General features: G+C 35.8%; 2 protein-coding genes across 3 annotated transcripts in view; both read right to left on the reverse strand.

The window, feature by feature from the left end:
• The window catches only part of LOC135081672 (uncharacterized), a 30,421-nt gene extending 13,684 nt beyond the window's left edge, over positions 1–16,737 (reverse strand). Inside the window, exons 1-4 of one of the 2 annotated variants that reach the window (XM_063976444.1) lie at positions 16,546–16,737; positions 12,498–13,511; positions 1,252–1,409; positions 455–662 (exon numbers count right to left, since the gene is read on the reverse strand). In XM_063976444.1, coding sequence (XP_063832514.1) covers positions 455–662; positions 1,252–1,409; positions 12,498–13,511; positions 16,546–16,609 — 1,444 coding nt within the window. In that variant the 5' untranslated portion in view covers positions 16,610–16,737. The remainder of the gene's footprint in view (positions 1–454; positions 663–1,251; positions 1,410–12,497; positions 13,512–16,545) is intronic. The other variant, XM_063976442.1, reaches the window with a different exon arrangement.
• Positions 16,738–18,625: 1,888 nt separating this feature from the next.
• On the reverse strand, positions 18,626–19,288 carry LOC135081911 (uncharacterized). Its single transcript, XM_063976693.1, has one exon. It carries the CDS (start codon positions 19,286–19,288, stop codon positions 18,626–18,628), a length of 663 nt encoding a protein of 220 aa, XP_063832763.1.
• Between the last annotated feature and the right edge of the window lie 962 nt (positions 19,289–20,250).

Raw genomic sequence — 20,250 nt, forward strand, 5'->3', positions numbered from 1 at the left:
ATGGGACTATTTCCACCTTTCGTTCCCACCGCTGCAACTCCTGTGTAGCCAGGGTCTACAGCTTGACCGCTAATAAAAACCCAATCTAAAAGTGAAGGTACAGTTTGTCCCGGGTGAAAGTTAAACTATAGGTACACTAGGTAATAACTTATCAAAACCTTCTGCGTACTAGTATGTGCCCTGCCCATTGCAGTGGCAATGGCTAATCCGTCGGGCTATGTCAGCGACTTTAGTTCGTTTATGACTGACGGCCGTTGGGGCAGCAAGATTCTGGAGTAGATGCCACGTACCGTGCACCCATAAGGTGGACCGACGACCTGATAAAGGTAGTAGGGTAGGGAGTGGCTGGATACAGGCCGCTACCAACCGTGCGATGTTTAAGTCATTGGGGGAGGCCTATGTTCAGCAGTGGATCCTGTGGCTGAAATGATGATGATGATATCAAAAACCTTACCAAGTTTAGCAGGGATTCCTCCCACCACTCGGCTGAAGGTGGCATTGCTGGACCCACACACAGGGGGCTCAGGGAAGGACCCCAGTAGGTCCTCAGGGTTGACGTTGGGGGGCTCGTTGGAGACTGGAGGAGCTGCTGTGGTGGTGGTGGTGGTGGTTGGTGGAGCAGTGGGCGGCGCGTCTGGGATCCCAGGCCTGGGGCAGCATACCTGGTGGGAAATGACGTTATTTTTTCTTGCAAATTACGACACAATACCACTACACACGATATTCGTATCACTTATGTTCATCAGGGATAATGTAAGATTCACACGCCCATTCACAAACATTACTATGAAGTCTCATAGTGCGCGTGGACGCCCAGGGTGACACACGAACCAATCACAGAGTAATCGAGTATTGTTGCTTCACTTCAAGCATCGTTTGTGAATACGGGCGTTAATGGTGAAAGATTTTTTTCAAATCAGTCCAGTAGTTTAGGAGGCTATTGATTGTGCTATTGAATAACTACAATGTTCGCATACAAAACTTTCTTCTTTATAATATTTATTTTAGTATAGACTACAAACAGCTGTGTCTTCGTTGATGTGTCTGTGAGACTTTATGAAACTGGTTTTGTTACGAGTACGTGTTATTAAATAATTCTAAATGATAAAGTTTGAATTGGTTCGGTCTTGAGGTTCGCGGTTGATTTCGCTCCAAGTCTTGCCGATTTTTTTCGCCTCGTCTGCTGCAGTGCGCCGCCAAGTTTGTTTGGGGCGACCCCTTGGGAACAAAACCCAAAAAAAACATATGTACCTTAGGATAATTGCCTTCGAACCCGCATTGGGACTTCCTCAGCACCTGGACAGCCTGAGGGTTGGTCCTGGACTCCTTAAGCAGCTGGAGGTACGGCGCGCACTGCAGGATGGAGATGCAGCTGCCGATCTGCTGGTCTACGGTCTCGCAGGACTCCTCTGGAAAGTTCAATCTGATTAGGAAATTAAATTAAAAATGAACATTGGGTGTGGATGGCTGTCATTTAATTATTAAAAGAACATGTAACAACTAAGTACGGTACCACGTAGATGCATGGACTTTCATTACAAAACATGCAAACGGTGATGATGTGACTTTGTGATTGCCAAATAGAAAATAAATATATGTATAACGTATTATTTTTCAATTTTACGGAAGGAATTATAATGTCGTAGTTAAACATGTGACATAAGGATCTTCTATCTAAAATTCTACTAATTTCTTTTACCAAAGATAAAGATCATCGGTTAATCATTCATCGAGTCCATTTGCTGTTCAGAAAATTGACACTACTAAATCACAAAATGTATGGTAGGAACAGGATATAATTTTCCATGAAATATTATATCATGCTAAATGGGCACTTCTTCGAAATTGCATTCTTTGGCTGATTCATATGGACAAATTTCAAATTCAATTTTAGGTCTGTAACATAGACTCATATGAAAATAGGTACACCCAATAACATATATTTGGATAAGGGACTCGTTTTTGTCAAGTAGTTTTCAAGATATCGACGTTTAAATATTTTGTGCCCATATGAATCAGAATTTGTTACATATTAATCAAAAATAGAAATAAAATTTAAAATCTTTATGTACAATTGGCTCTATATTAAGAAAATAATCATATTATAACAACAAAAAAAGATCTGTTGTTATGAAAACAATATCAGTTATCAAAATATTACGAGAAAAAAAATGCAACGAATTCCACAATAAATCGTGAAAAACATTTTTCTGAAACTTTAGTATACATCCATAATATTTTGTCATCATCATAATCATTTTAACCATAAGATCCACTACTGAACATAAGCCTACCCCAATGATTTCAATAATGACCAGTTGGTAGCGGACTGCATCCAGCGCCTTCCTGTGAGTGAACGTTCTACACTGAGCTTTCCGGCACGTGGCTTCCACTCCAGAAACTTGCTATCCATTGGATGGTCATCTAGGCCATCAGTTCTGCATACTATGTGTCCTGCCCATTATCACTTCAGCTTGCTAAAACATCGGACTATGCCACCATGCGACTTTAGACCGTTTATGGATCTCCTCATTTCAGATTCGATTGCATAAAAAAACCAAGCATAGTCCACTCCATAGTATGGTATGCAATTTTGTGGTTCGTAAGCCTATAGTGAGAGGCCGCTTTTCAGAACAATATGTCATCACTGATAACACACACTGGATGTAGACTTTCATCTTATGGCACTAAGGTATTTTAGATGACTCTACCCAGCTGTATCACTTATCCAAGCTATCGTTGTTAAGACGTCCACCCACAAGATGAAGAAGGTGAGATGAGCTTATAGAGGTTGTGGCAATGGCAATCAGTTAATCTCGAAATCATTGGAGGCCTATGCTCAGCAGTATTATTATGTGCTATGGACGCCGTAAGTGTAGCTGAAATAATAATAAAAATGAATAATCGTTGGGCAATTTCATACAGATGGAAAGCATTGGGGGAGGCCTATGTTCAGCAGTGGACGTCCTATGGCTGAAATGATGATGATGATGATGATGATGAATTTCATACAGCGCCATTTAGCCATAAAATAAGCAACAAATATGCTTGTGTTATGATTTCTAGCTTAACGGATATACTACTTATTTACTGTTTAAACATAAATAAATAAATATCCTTGGACATTTTACATTGCGCTTCTAGTCCCAAACTAAGCAAAGCTTGTACTATGGGTACTAGACAACGGATATAAACATGCTTAAATACTTTTTTTTTTGTAAAAACATACATTATTCATTGTATAAAAATGATGATGATTTTTTTATTCATAACAAAACCGCAATCACATCTGGTCTTAAGTGAGATGCAATCTGGGATATCATTCTCAGCTAATAAATACCTTTTTGGTGCTTGATAGATCAAAAACTAATTTATTTTATGATTCATATAGGGCCCTGACCATATGAATCACGCACAGATGAATCAGTTTTTTGCCTGAACTCGAACAAAACTCGTCATACATACAAACTACAGTGTTGTCATTTTTCTACATGAATGTATAACCCAAAAGCATCACATGGAAGACAGATTAGATTTTTAATGCAATAATTTAATTTTTTTTTAAAGCCGTGTGGTGACGGCAGAGTAGAATACATTTGTCACCAACCCCTACTCTTCCCGCGGGTGTCGTAAGAGGCGACTTAGGGACTACACATCAAACAGAGAATGGGCAGCAGCGCTCTCTGAAAAACATCAATCTTTTAAACTGCGATCTCCAACCCGCCTGCCTAGCGTGGAGATTATGGCAAAACCCTCCACTATAGTGGAGGAGGCTCATAGTCCAGCAGTGGGGTTAGTCCCAACGGCCCCGGTGGATCTGCCCCGTCAACGGGGCGGAAGGGAAAAAGTGTTTCAACGACCCCGGTAGTCATAGTCTTAGCGTTCAACGGGGTGGATGGAACACATCAAGTGTCAACCACCCCGGTATATCGTTTAACGGGGCGGATGGATCAAATCAAGTTTCAACCACCCCGGTATATCACTAAACGTGAAAGATGACACAGATCTAAAAGGTTCCACCTCGGTATTGCATACCGAAAATAAAACCTGTTAATAAAATAAAAAAATATGTAAATAATAATCAATTTTATTAAACAGTCACTGTTTAAAAAATCTACAGCATAAAAGTAAAATTAATTGTCACACAATATTATAATGGTTATAAACCTATAGATTACGTTTAGAATCACAGATGCGCAATTGCATTAATCAGTCAATATTAATAACACTCTAATAGTCTAATGTGATAAAAAGTAACTCTAAAATTGTTACAAAATATTATTATTTAAGAATCACAGATACGTAGGTAGTTACATTAATCAGTTGTTGATTAACAATAAAAGTAAGTTTAACTGTCACAAAATATTTAGGTCATAAACTTAAAGATTACTTTTAGAATCACAGATGCGCAATTGCATTAATCAGTCAATATTAATAGAACTTTAATAGTCTAAAGTGATAAAAAGTTAATCTAAAACTCCTCACTAACAAATAATAACAAGGAAATCTAAAATTGTTACAAAATATGATTATTATTTAAGAATCACAGATACGTAGTTACATTAATCAGGTGTTGATTAACAATAGTACTTAAACTACTACTTCAAGCTTTACATGTTTTTTATTATAATTGAGTAATGACAGTGGTTTTAACGTATTGCATAGTGTTCATACTTAATAACTAGATTGATTTACAATGCTCATTTAATAAATAAGCCATGTTATACCAGGTCAAAGTCGAGTGTTCATCCCAGTGAACATTGCCAAATTACTAATAATCTTTGATTGTTCATCCCAGTGAACGTTGTCAATAGGCTATGAAACGTTTATTTTTGCTTAATTTTATTTCAGTGGACTAATTTCTTTATTTAGAGTAATTTTTTTATTTTGTTTGGGATGTTGGCAGCTTAATACTGTATATTGCATGAAATGTAATATCAGAATAATGTTTTGTTACTGGTAAAAGTGGACATAATTGTTTTCTAAATTTTCATGCAAAATAATTACATATTTTAATTTAGCGGTTGTTTGTAGATTCAAAGTTTGTAGTTCCAAAGAATATTTTTGATTAAAATCATTTTTACTTTTTTATTTAAACCCTGAAGAATATATTTTATAAATGTGGGAGCTGTTTTTTTATTATTTAGTGCGACTTGTCCACTTTTAAGTTACATGAACAAAAAATTATGATTTTTTTCTTTAAAAACATTAAACATTGTTTTACCTCAACGATCACACAAAATTGTATGGTAATAGTTACTTTCTTACTATTTTGTGCACCAAAAAGCGTTTAATAATATAAATTTTACTTTTTATATGAATAATTGTTTTAATTTAATGCCGCTACCCTAAATTGGCAATGTTCACCCCAATGAACAGTTAAAATTCTCCATATATTTGGCAGTGTTCATCGGGATGAACATTGTTTTTTTTCTATTTGGTGAAGTTCCGATTTTTTGTATATTTTTTTCTGACCTATAAATAACCCTAAGAACATAAATCCGACGATGTATTTTTATTTTTTGATAAATAATGAGTCTGCCAAATTAAGGGTTAATATTGACTGATTAATGCAATTGCGCATCTGTGATTCTAAACGTAATCTATAGGTTTATGACCATTATAATATTGTGTGACAATTAAATTTACTTTTATGCTGTAGATTTTTTAAACAGTGACTGTTAAATAAAACTGATTATTATTTACATATTTTTTATTTTATTAACAGGTTTTATTTTCGGTATGCAATACCGAGGTGGAACCTTTTAGATCTGTGTCATCTTTCACGTTTAGTGATATACCGGGGTGGTTGAAACTTGATTTGATCCATCCGCCCCGTTAAACGATATACCGGGGTGGTTGACACTTGATGTGTTCCATCCACCCCGTTGAACGCTAAGACTATGACTACCGGGGTCGTTGAAACACTTTTTCCCATCCGCCCCGTTGACGGGGCAGATCCACCGGGGCCGTTGGGACTAACCCCAGCAGTGGACTGTAAAGGGCTGTTGATGATGAATATAATTTTATAAAGTAGGCATTGTAATCAGCATGCCACCTGAACCAAGCACAGATGAATCAAGTATTTGCCTTCGTCACACTGGGTTCTAAGCCAACCAGCTTCACGTCTGCCTTCTAGCTCATCCGTTGCAAGATGGGCTTGCCTCCACGCCAGAAACCAAACTCTCATGATTAAAACCTGACCAGTTATGATCAAGAACAGCTCACGCCATATGAATCAGTATTTTATGCCGGACACTGCTTATTTATTTTTTTGCGAACAAACTAACTTAATTAAAATTATGACACATTTTTTTTGTAGAAGGACAACTCATTAGCTTTCGAAATAATTTTAATTTATATTGATATATCAAAAGGAAAATGCTACATCAACCATTTTGTTCCGGAAAATGGGTAACGGACACACCATATGAATCAGAGAATCACACTTCAAATATTTTTAATTTGTATAAAGACAGCAATTATGTCAAAAATGTAATTTGCGCCAGATAGGGCTATAGCTAAGCTATACGAAAAAAAATATTGCATGCCATTTTGTTAGTTGGTTACTGAACTATACCCAAAGACATCGAAAATTTTGCCTCCGAAGAAATACCCTAATGAATGGTGAAACGTGGATGACCAAAACAAAACTCGTTGTTATTGACAGATGAAAGTAATTAATTAAAATTAATCACAAATGAAGTGAAAATCAAATTAAGGTTAGTTACAAATGTCGTTGATGTCTTTAATATAGAGGAAATTTTCTTAAATAAATAAATTGATTATTTGAGAATAAGTATACAGTTATTGTAGGTATTACCATTAGGCTGGTTTTAGTGTCACGCGGACTGACAGTGCGGATCGCTCCGCACAGCCGATTTGTATGAACTGCTAGGGAACGGAGCGGTTCCTCCGGACCGCATTACTCTAAAACGCTCCCTAGAAGTTCATACAGATTGGCCGTGCGGAGCGGGTCCGCGCCGGACGGTCCGCGCACGTCCGCGTGGCACTTAAACCAGCCTTACGTACGTATTATACTTATTTCTAATATCTTATTCTAAAAAGACACTTAAGCTTTTACGGCTAGTATAACGATCATGAAATAGTTCACCCTTTAAGTTGCTATAACTACCTACATTTATTTATACTGAAACGTTCAACATCATGTACAGATTTTTGTTGCAATATTGCATCTAATACAATTACACAAGATGCCACCGTTCTTAGCTCGATGTGCCATCATCTCTACTAGCTACATTTATAGCAACTCATAGATAATTTGCGACGTTAAATTGCCTCTATATTTCATGTAAGGGCTGTAAGCTAGTTTCAAGATTCATGGTGGAAAGTGGACTTCACAGTATACCAAGAACTCACAGCCATGACCGACTCATTAGCCTGTATTTACTAACAAATACTATTAGAAGGCTTCTATTTAAATTGCATAGTTAGCTGTTGACAGATCGAGTAGTGGCACTAACTGTTTGCTCAATGACCAATACAGTGGTTAGTAAAAGATGCATCGTGATTGAAAATATACGTAGGTATATCAAACGTCCCTGTTAGCTGTTAGCCTACTTATTTATCAGGTAAATGAAAATCGAAACATGATATTTGAAACTTTATCAACAAGCGGTCAAACTGGTTCAAATACTTTTTCAGCTTAGTCTAGAATCTAGATAAATATAAAATTACAGTATAATAGTTACATTGTTAGAACGATCGCGGTCTAAATATTTTGTCAAATAAGTACATATTAATATTGAGTTCATATAGAATGCTATAATTGGTAGGTGGGCTGTTAACTAACAACAGGTTTTAGTCCATTAGCAAATTATAGTGAATATGAATATTCATAACTCAATTTTAGGACTGGAAGCTGTAATCGATGCTTTAAATTTTTTGCACTATCAACATAACATTTGCCGACTGATTGCTCACTAAAGCTAACGCACGAAAGTTTTATTGCCCCATCGGCCATCGGTAGCGAGTCTTTGACACAACTATAATAACTCAATTTTAAGACTGGAAGGAATTGATGCTTTATTTTTTTTGCCCTATGCTGCTCACAAAAGTTGCAATTTTTCTTCTAGCTCATATTACAGTTCAGGTAAACGTGACCACATGTGGCCTATTATCTAAAACCGCATTCACAACCATCAGTCCGCTCAAGGAAAACTGGTCGTGGTCGTAAAACAGCCATTGAGTGCATCAATCTGACCATGCTTTTTGTTTGTCGGTAAAACCACGTCTTGTATCATTCCAAATTGTTGTTGTTCTTACTGTGTGAATTGAAGATTATTATCGTGAGGCAAGTGCCTACCTACTCAAATTATATATGGGTAGGTAAAATTTTAGAGGGCAAGTTGTTTTATTGTGTGGATTAATCATAAGCAGCTGATGCTGACCAATTACTACTAAGTAGATGATGAATTTCCTCAATGAGTTTTGAATATTTTGACTTTCATATAATAGTTAAAATTAATGATTACGTTGGCGTTTGCACTGGCTGTTCCGAAAATACTTAACTTTCCTTTAGTTTCGAACCCGGAACTAACTTACTTAGTTATTTAAAAGGTTTATTTCACACAAAAATCGCGGTAGAAAGAAGAAAGAAAGAAAAACCTTTATTTGACACGTTAAACCTTTATTTGGTACAAATGGCGAACTTAATGCCGTGTGAAATTATCTACAGAAACAGAGAACTTAATTACGGTTAGGGTTAGAGTTTAATTGGTCAAGGTTTAGATCCTGGCAACTCATGAGAGGCAGTAGTGGGAACGAAGGAAGGGAAAGTCCCGTTTCTTATAACTCAAAATCATCTTTATGCCGCGTCATAATATAATTTAAAATGTAAATGTCAAAGATGGTAGGTAATATAAGGCCATTTTGCATAGCATTGTAACCGGAATGAAGATGATCAAGTCATTAGTTACAATGTAGATGGCATGGTTTTATGTAAATGAGGTGTTGAATACAAATTACGCAATTGATATACAAGGAGACTAATGAAATTGAACTTTTGAACTTTTATATCGTCAAATTTTATTTCGTTCTGATTTAATAATGAATCAAAATTAAAAACTATCACATAATAAATGGACAAGTACATAAATGAAACAGAAAACATAATGCTATAGATTGACCTTAACAAGGAAAATATCGCGGAAATAACTAACTGACATCAACAATAATAAAAACTATGAAAATATTGTAAGTAATTCGTATGACTCGACATAGTCCCTGCCTGAATATTACATCCTGGCTTGTGCCTATTATAAAAAAGAGTTTTGTGCCATAAAGAGTACGGTAGCCTTCTTTAGATTATGTTGCACATATGTAGTAAACCATGTAAAGTTTTTTTTGAGTTAAATTACAAATTACAGTAGGTACTTCAGGTTTAGACATATTTAACTATTCGATTTAAGGACGACAAAATATGCATTCGATTAGGGCTTTTTGTTGCAGTGCAACCATAAGGCATCTTTATTGCTCTTTACTTCGATAAATTTTAATGTATTCCTCGAACGCCATCAAAACTAGGAAAAATCCGGGGAAAATTGGACTGGCAACCTTAGCCGCAGAACCTGCTGTTCGATCCACAGCTATACATTATGTATAGTGTGTGCCTTGATCGATGTTTTTTCCGATAGATCCAAAGCAAGGTCGCGTTGACACCGGTGACACGGCGTCTTTGTCCAGCTGACGTGATTTAATTGAGATTCGACGCCTGTGATGGGCAATCTTTTAGGAAAATATCAAGACACCAATGGAATTCTAAGACGAGGAAAATATAAAACTAACACTATGGAATATTCTTTTTCCAATATATTAATAATATTTTATGTTCACGACACTCGTTTGGTATGATGTCAATAAAATGTTAAGTATCTATACTGAGTTTTGAAATAGTCTTTAGGATGGAGATATCTTAAGTTACTAAATTACATAATTAATACTTAATTGCTCTTATTATCTAGACACGAGTAGGTCATCGCAGTTCAGAACCAATTTTCGAGTGTCTTAGTTTTAGCAATATCAACATCATAAAAATACTGAACTATCATGTGTATAATCATAAACCATAATATTATTATTATTTCCCGAGCATTATTTTTGCCTTTGCCTTCGCTATTTTATTATATAAATAAATTTCTTAATTTGTAAAAAGTTTTTCGATTATAGGGGAGAGGGGGGCAGCTTTGGACAGGGGCAGCTTAGAACAAATGAATTTAAAAATCACTGGTTTAGGCTACAATGGTATAAATCATAATTTATATTGCCAGCACTGATGCGCATAGCTGTCACATCTCATTTTTAATATTTAACTATAAGTTAACCAGTAAAAGTGCTTTTTTGTTTTTGACTGCCAGTTTCGCACTTTTTTATTTTGGTTCTAAAGTTTTTGTGGACGTAGTTTTATAAAATAGTGAGTGGTTTGTTTACTATATGGAAGTTTAAATAGTTTCAATGAAGATTTGATAAGAAATTACAACATAAAAGCATGTTCCGTTATGAAATTTATGTTTTTTTCTGGAAATATACCCTTGGGGCAGCTTTGAACGAAATGGTTGGGGCACCTTTGAACTTTATCAATTTTCTTTTTTCAGTGGTATTATGAAACTTTAAGTTTTCTAATACTTCGTAGAAGGTTCTTACATAAAAAATAAGCAGATTGCTTTACTGTAACAGATAAAATTTCAAGCTGGGTGAAGTCCGGTCAAAAGCTAATTTTAGTAGTTGATTGATATTTTTTAAATTATGCAGTTTTTTGTCTTTGATGTGTCATTAAACAGAAAGTTTATTAGTATTTAGTTAATTGATATATCTTATATTTACTTTTTTTTAATAATATCCCTAAGTTCTGTGTTACTTTGTACAGAGTGATTTAAAATAAAATAAACATGTTAAATTGATCCCAAATGACACTGATCATTTAGAATTTTGTTTATTAATTATTTAAAAAATACACATTAATAAATATTCAGTTTTATTTCATTGAAAAAAATACTAATTCAAAACTGCCCCATGCGTGTTCAAGGCTGCTCCGACTACGGGGCAGTTTTGAACATTTACAGGTCTGTGCAAAAATCTAAATATCTTAATAAGCGTTCATGAACAATTAAGAAGAACATCATTATTTTGTTGTGTGATAACCATGACATCTATCTAGGAAGAAAAAATGAATGAAATCCGTCAAATTTAGAAGATATTTAATAAACTATGAAAATTGTTCAAAGCTGCCCCCCTCTCCCCTACAAATATAGTAAAAAAAGCTAAGTGGCTATTATTAGGTACACTTTGATCATAGGTGTGGTTATAACGTCATGGCAATATTTTAGCGTTTAAAACTTTAAATTGTGTCGACAGACGTCATGGTTTAAACTGTTTATGCAAAATTTTATAAATAAAACCATCAACTACCTACATGGAGGACGCCTATAAAAATAAAAATTTATTGCTATTTGACTATTCATAAGTTGAGAACGGCTCGACTGATTTCTTTTTTGTGGAGTCAGGATTAAGTTTGTTTTTGATTGACAGGAAAAGTCGGGGTTTTGGTAGTATTTTTACACAAACAAATATTATAAACCAAAATTCTGAATTCTGGACAAAGTCGCAAGAATAGTAGAATTGAACGAAAAAATTTTAAAAACTTCTACGCGGGTTAAACCGAGATTAGCTAAACCTAAAATTGGCTTAATTGAATGATCTAAGCACAGTAATTACGCTCGTTCTGTGGCCATGCAAGGAATCGATAATTTGGCGTATAAGGATGATGACTAATCAATCAGTTTTCTGTACAGAGCAAACAACAGAACATCTTACATACTTTAATATTCAAAAAACTTTCTTTGATCTGTGGTGTGTGGTGGTAAGAGACCAATATCGAAAACTCAAAACAATAAAATATTCCATTACTCGTAATTGTAAAAGCTGATCTGTTAATTATTTTAATTGACTTTTCGATGTTAGTCCCATATAACACCACAATCAGCCCCCAAAATAGTGTCACTAGTTATAAAATTAGTAGCGGTGTATTTTAGTCACAAAAGCGAGCTATAGTAAGTCCTTAGATGGCAGATTTGACAAGCAATAGAAACTATGTTGGAAGCTATGCAGTTAGTCACATCCCAAACACAAACCAAACAGGTTTATTTTAGTCCATTTTTATATTGGTTAGTTGCACATTTTATAGTCTGGTCCGTGAGCACGTAGAATTTTGTCCAATGACCCCTAGCTACCCATCCTTATCGCTCGCGCGTAATTATATTGCTGTCGCGACTGTGCGACTGGCACCCGCAGTGAGTGTGTGAGCGCGATAGCAACATAATTACGCGCGAGCGATAAGAATGGGTAGTTAGGGGTCATTGGACAAAATTCTACGTGCTCACGGACCGGGCTTTAGAACTTTACTGAAAAATTCCGAAAGTTTATAAAAATGGACTAAACAGAAACATAAAAGTGCATGAACATAAAAAAGTAACATTTACTGAATAATCCCGCCGATCCAAAGTTGAAGTTATTACGTTTCTCCGAATCAGGAACTGGTGTCAGAACTGGCAGTTCTGTGTATGATGCCGGAGCTTTCGTTGAGAGGGCATTCGGGATTCCAGCTGGCGGTACATTTGGAATTTCAGCAGGTGGTTTATTTGGTATTCCAGCAGGTGGCACGCTTGGAATCTCAGCGGGTGAATTCGGGATTCCAGGTGGAGGGACATTAGGAATTTCAGCAGGCGAATTATTTGGGATCCCCGCTGGAGGATCAGTGGGAATTTCAGCAGGTGAGGAACTTGGGATTCCTGGAGGTGGAACATTGGGAATTTCAGCTGGTGAAGCAATTGGAATTCCTGGAGGTGGAATATTAGGAATTTCAGCCGGTGATGCATTTGGTGTATTACTCTCCGCCCCTCCTGTTGGCAAGTTTATATCCCCGTTGTCTTTTCCTTCTTGCTCGTTATCTCCGTTATTGTTCTGGTAATTGCCATTGCCTGTAGGATCTTTAAATTGGCCAGGATAATAGTTTGAAGGATTAGATTCAGTGTACTGCCCGTCATTATTGTTCACAAAGTTTACTGCTGTACCAGAATTGTTAATGTCAGGATTCGATTCCGTGTATTCGCCATTATTATTTACAAAATTAACAGCAGTGCCATCTGGAGGAGATGTGGGGAATACTACAGGATTTCCACCATTTTGGTTGTATCCATAATTTGGGTTATACCCTTGGTTATTGTACCCATAGCCTGGGTACTGGTTTTGGTATCCATAGTTTCCTTGGTTGTAGTTTTGGCCATTCTGGTATGGATAACTGTTTGTGTTTTGGTTTTCAGTGGAGATCCCCGGGCTTCGGAAGGGGTATACGTATGCAGGGTTGGTATTTTCGTTCTCGGGCATCACCTGGAGAAGTCCTGTGAGTCTATTTGTGATTCTTCTGGGGTTGAGCAGGTTGAGTCCATATTGGAAGGGGGTTGAATACCGGCGATCTTCCCTTTGAGGGAAGAAACCTATTTGGTTGCAAAATAAGCTGTTTTAGATACATAATAATATTTGAATATTCTTCCTACCTACAATTAACAAGCTTCGCTATTTATTTTATCTTAGTGCGGTGTTTATTATTATTGTGCTAAAGCTCTAACAGCGTTGTAAGCATATCTTTAAGCATTCAATAGTTATACAAATACAATATTTGTAATATTTCTAGCTAGTTAAGTTTATTCGATTGTTTTAGGTTTTTTTTTGTTTTATGTCCATTTAGACCGTTTTAGTTTCATTTGTGCAGTTAGGTAGTTATTATAATACATAAACTACAATAATAAATAATACACTACATTTAAAAAGCTGCATCTATGCTGACCCATTAAGTTAGTTTTATTATAAACTAGCGGCCGCCCGCGACTTCGTACGCGTGAATCCCGTTTTTCCCGCTAATTCCCGTTCCCGTGGTAATTTCGGGGATTCCTTTCTTAGTGCACCTCTACGGTACCTAAGCTACGTCCCTTCCAAATTTCAAGTGCCTACGTTTAGCCGTTTAGGCTGTGCGTTGATCTGTCAGTCAGTCAGTCAGTTTCTCCTTTTATATATTTAGATATTTTAATACACTACTGCTCATATTTACGTTACAAATAAGCCTTCGTTTGTGAACAAATAGCATACCTCGAAAAATAAATGTCATTGCCTGAGGTTTTTCCTAAAATAGATGGATGGCATTGGCTGAAAATTGGCCAGATTTTCCGAAATACTAAATTGCTTTGATGCAAATTGCTCTAATGATACACGAATGATAATATTTGTTTGCATTTTGAGGGGATTTACTTTGTATATTTTATTAGTAGTTTATTACTGTTGTTTGCCATCTTATAACAACTTTAGGTTAAATACAATCATTGCAAAACAACATCGTTATGGCGACGGAAAAACAATAACAAACATGAATGGTCGTCGTTTTTCATAAATCACTATACTTTACCTGTTTGTAGGTAGATTTCGATAATGATTTAGCACAATAGTTGGTTTTAATTTAAGCGGAAATTACTATACTTATCATGGTGCACAATATTATTCATTTTGCTAGGGATAATGTTAATAGTGAGTGCAACGATTGTTTTCTGTATGTGGACATAAGTTTAATAAGTAAATCTAAGAGTAAGCACTTACTAATACCTAAATATGAAATGTATAAATGATTAAAAAGTAACTTAACATAATATTTTTAGTGGTTTTTAAAGCTAACGAGTATGAAAAATCAATAATTAATTTAATGATGACAATTAATTAATAGGTCCTTAACTTTTGGTTATGTTTTGTTTGTATTTAGTTAGTTACTTTTTGTTTTTCCCTCGTCTTGCTGAACTTATTTTAGCAAATTAACACAAGTTCTATTGACTGGTTTTTACTGTTATGTAACCGAAGCATGGTTCCGTCTGAGGCTCTAGTATTGTCCAGTGCCCAATCAAAAGTCAGGTCATTGACATGATGTGATGATGACCTTGGATTTGACGTCTCACGTCATTTGTTTTTTATTAGCTTTTTTCTTTCACAGCTGTTATTAAATAAGTCGCATTATTCATTGACAGGTTAAGTTCACGTTTTTATAAATTTTAATTTTTAAGCTATAGCCATAAAGTTAATCGGTTTTTGTGCGTCAAAAATATGAATTGGACAAAAGTTACCTATGTTTTGTTTTGATAAAATTAAAGTAATTGCTAATTAGGTATTTTTTATCGATTTAGGCTAGACTGGCTGTCTAGACTGGCTGTACTAGCTCATAAATAAATACATAGTTTAAGGAAAGAAATATATTTAGTAATTTACCTATATACGGTAAATATACACTCGCATAATTTATCTTACACTTAAATAGGTCAATGAAAATGGTTATTTTGATATGAATTTACTTTCAAGGATTGTTATGACAATGTCGTCAATACTCAATAACTACCTACTGATACTGATATAAGTACTTATTAGTTATGTATTTCAATAAAATAAATGAAATAATTCGATTCAGGAAGTTTTTAGAAACGTAATATTTTTAAACGCTGTTTGATAGTTTTTGTATTTCAAATGACTAGAGGTTTTACTACCAAGCTTTTTGTGTCTTTTAAAATCACGCACCTACTTACCTAATATTTATTTAACAATCTTAATAAACTTGAGTTGGTAGTCAAGGCCAGAAAATAATTTCGTATATGTTTGGATAGACTTAGCCTTTACCTACTTTTAGGAAGTTATGTCTAACTAGAAGTATTATTTACCCGACTGCGCCAGAAGGAGGGTTATGTTTTTGATTAAACTATCTATGGTTGCTATGGTCTCATTTTCAAACGCTTTAAGGCGCCTTTATGCTTTTTTTTTCATGTAGACCATAAGAAGTGCAGCAAATACAAACTCCAAAAAGTGAGTCAGTGCAAGGTAATTTTATTTTATCATAGTTTTTAATGTTTATTATTGTATTTTAAAAAAAAAATTGTATTTAAACTTCTTTTTTGAATAATAACCATCAATTTTAATATGATGTTTTATATTTTTGTCCGTTGAAGCCAAATATCTACATCGACAGCCTAAAGGATGATGATATTTAATGTAATTCAGTTATTTTGCTCGCGTGCTAAATTTTCTATCTATACAGCAAAGGATATCGAATCTAATGTGTGCATAATCTACACCGGTTCTCGCTAAAAACCCGTTTTGGCAAAAAAACTACACTTCGTTGATTTCGCGCATTGTAAATTTAAAGTTTAGGGAAATAACATCAATTTTATCGTCATAATAACTGTAGTATTATTATGAATATTAGGTATCTGCGTTTATTATTAATTATAAAACCGGTTTTGCGTTGTTATTACTTGCATAATTATTTTGTTTATTGCTGAATTTTTTAAAGGTTTAGTTTTTGTTTCATAGGTGTGTATGCTTATTGTTATTAGACTGAACCGGTGATATTAAAATTTATGAATCGTGTATTACGTGCACTATCAAGGTCAGATCACAAATAAACACTTAAAAATAATTATTTCGTAATTTCCAAAACCCACTCACCGAACTGACACGTCACCGCACTAACACACAAACAAACGCACAACAATTTGATCACATAAGCCATTTCATGCGTGCGTGTTGATTTCTTCAAGTTAAAAGTTAAACTACGCGATGCGCGGCGTGTAAAAAACGCTTGTGAGACGCGCGTTCGCACGCGGAAAGGACAAAAACGCGCACTGACCGTCGCGACGTGGTGTCAAATGGCGTTGATCTTGACCGACATCGAGTTATTAGCTGACCGACACAGACGTCACAGTTACCGGCTACTTAACACTATAATGTGTCATGCCCAGGGGTACCCGGTTATCATCAATTTTATGTGATACGGTGGGTAGTTAACACTATCATGAAGATGATTCATTGGGACCATGAGAAAATACCAAAAGTAGAAGGATGCAATGAAGTTATGGAGTTTAAAATAGTGCAAGTCGTTTTAATTACGTTATTTAAGCAATATTTTTATTGGTGCAGTAAAATTACAGGCAAAAAAGGATTCTAAAATTTTGCTAGGTCAACGGAGCAGACATCAAATTAAGTATGCGATTTGTAGTAAGAGTCTTTAAAACAAGATAAAATCTTAAACTTAATTTCTTATTATAGTTCGAAATATTGTATCAGACAAATCAAAATGGTACACTAATATGCCACAGGCCACAGGGTACCAATTTTAATTGTCTTTTTTTTAAAGTTAGGTGATGTCCTCGTGGACCAGTGATTAAAAAGTACGAAGCTTGTGTTATCGGGTTCGATGCACACATTCAGATGGGTGGAAAATAACTTTAAAGTGAGATTTGAATAAATCTGATTGTGAGATAACAACGACGTTGCCGTGTTTTGGAGGGCATGTGGACTCATGCGTATCGGCCCAGCTATTTTGGTAAATTTCCGATGTGAGGCATGTCACAAACCTATGGGTTTGGGTGGTTTCATAAAACTCACAAAACTCTTTTATTTCTGCAAATAGGCTTTAAAAAAGCACTTTTACACGTCCCAGTATTAACCCTACCACTGCTTCAGGACAATAAATGGGTCAGTGCTGAGAAGAAGCAGCGCAAGAAACTCAGTCACTATTGTCAGCCATCGATGCATTAGACATCATAACATAATGAAAATTCCTGAATAAAATTATTTCATACTTTGTTTACCCTAACAATTTTATACATAAGATAAAAATATAATAATATTCACTCATTAACATTCCGTGAAATTGAACAATAAAGCAAAATAATTTATAGCTATGACGTCGTTCGAGACGTATTCGAAATTTCCGCTGTGACGACCGTGACGTCACATGCCGGACGAAAGCTCGCGGTGAGTAAGTGGGAGGTAGTGTCGCAGGCGCAGGCGCAGGCGCAGACCGGAAGTTACGCGAGGACGTCCTTTAGATGCTTATTACTAGAAGAATAACGAGTCTAGCTTTTACCTTCAGCGTTTTACGTTACAATGTAACACAGTACACTGTAAAAGTGCTTTTTAAAAGCCTATTTGCAATAATAAATGAGTTTTTTTTATAATGAACTTTTGTAGGGTCACGTATGCAAAGGGTGCCAATGGGACTCAGTTTCAGAAACTAGTAAATAAAGGTCTCTCTCAGTGACTGAAGGGGTTATAGACACTGATAAAAACTAAGCCAAAATAAATCTATTTACTAGAGATTTTAAGACTTGAGTTTAAATGGGAACTTCCCGAACTTAATAATGGAATTTAAGTACAAGTACATACATATAATGTTATAATTATAATATGTGACAAAAAGATAATTCCATTCCTGTACAGTTCAAGAAAAAAGCGTGATTGGAAAAATAAGTACGCAGTTAATTAATTAAACATTAGTATTGTTGATTGTGATTGTATGATTAAAAATATTGTTTATGAGATATTCAATCACATTTAACAACGCAATGTCAGGATTTTCCATAAGAATGTACCTATTTATGTGGTAATTTGCTTCTGACATATTAGGTAGGCGGATTAATGGAATGATTAACTGCTCAGTAATTGCTTTTAGTTAAAACGCATATACCTGTGTTATGATTTTCTAGAGAAATCCTTTATACCTTATAATACTAATCTAAATTACCTACTTACCTTCAATTTTCCCCGATCTCCTCTTGTGTCCTCTGTGTCCCCTATGGCCCCGTTTGGGTTTCTTCACAACCACCTTGTACTTATGTACGTTATACGTCTGATTGGGAGCGTACGTCGTATGACCCTTCACACCCGTGTGATTATACATCTTCTTAACTCCGTGATACACTCCGTGAGACGTGTGTCCATGGTGTACAGGGTACCCGTGATACGGCTTGTAAGACGAGCCGTAAGAAGGCTTAGACCCATACGAGCTGCCAGGGTACTTATTCCCGTGATAGCTCGTCCCGTGTCCGTGATGATCAGTCCCATGGCCGTGATAAGACGTGCCGTGTCCATGATGACCCATCCCATAACCGTGGTAGGTAGTGTCATGCCCTTGTTGGCCAGAGCCATAGCCGTGATGTCCCGAGCCGTGTCCGTGGTCTCCGTAGCCGTAAATATCATGTCCGTGATCGTAACCATGCTCATATCCGTGGCCAAATAAAGTGTGGTACAGAGCATCCAAAGCCTCGTAGTATTCTGGGGAATGAGTGGGACTTGGGGGTTTGTACTCGAATGGAGTAGTCAGACATTTGTTGTACTTCTGAGCAAGTATCAGCAGAACCGGGAACCCTTGGATCAAGGTGCAGATCGTGCTCTGTTTAATCGTCATCGCTTTGGTGTATCGTTGACCGAATTTGGAACACAACTAAACTATAATATTCCATGGCTAATGCCATTATTTTATCAGATAGATCTGCCTTTCGCAACTCCATGAATCCGTTTCGAAATAGTTTTGTTACAGCTGGACTAATTGGGGTCGGATCGGTGATGGAATCAATTGAAGTTTGTTTATTTATTTATCTAACCTTCAGTATATTAAATGGTTAAATCAGCATTATGAAAAATTAAAAAGTACTTAGGAATGGGGATTGGGGTAATATTCGCGAATGGGAAATGAATAGTGTTGGCAACAGAAGTACCTACTGGTGGGTGACCATTTAATGATGGTCAGTGTGGTCACTTTCATGTGAATAAGCAAGTTGTTTTGACTTGATGCTTTTTAGATAAGATTAGAATAGAAAAAAAATATTCAAAAATATGTATATTACAGGTAGACGGCGGCGGCCTCGGCTGAGTGCTCCAAGCGGCGCAAATATGCAGCTCTCAATGAGAGTTATATATTTGTGCCGTTTGGGGTTGAGACTATGGGACCATGGGGTCCAAGCGCTCGTTCCTTTTATAAGGAACTGGCAAAGAGGCTCACCGAGGTGACCGGTGATCAAAAGGCTGGCAGCTATTTTGGTCAGAGAATTAGCCTGGCCATTCAACGTGGCAATGCTGCCAGCCTTTTGGGCACCATTCCTGACTGCGGCGCTGGGGGTGAAGTATTTTTTATTTTGTAAATAGTTTTTATAATTAGTAATTTTTAAATTTTAGTTTTTAAGTCATTTTAAGTTAATGTAGGTAGACATTAATTGATACATTACAATAAAATAAACCAAGTGACCCAATGACCAAAGAAAGATAGAGATGTCTTGAAAAATATTTTTTTTTTAATCTAGCTGACCCGGCGAGCTTCGTACCGCCTATATCAGAAGTATGTAGGATTCTAATGGTGAAAGAAATTTTTAG

The sequence above is a fragment of the Ostrinia nubilalis genome, chromosome 20 (genome assembly GCF_963855985.1).
Source record: "Ostrinia nubilalis chromosome 20, ilOstNubi1.1, whole genome shotgun sequence".
In the NCBI taxonomy this organism is placed as follows: domain Eukaryota; kingdom Metazoa; phylum Arthropoda; class Insecta; order Lepidoptera; family Crambidae; genus Ostrinia; species Ostrinia nubilalis.

Coding starts and splice junctions, on each gene's coding strand:
- LOC135081911 (XM_063976693.1), bottom strand. CDS start 19,288: ATGACGATTAAACAGAGCACGATCTGCACCTTGATCCAAGGGTTCCCG.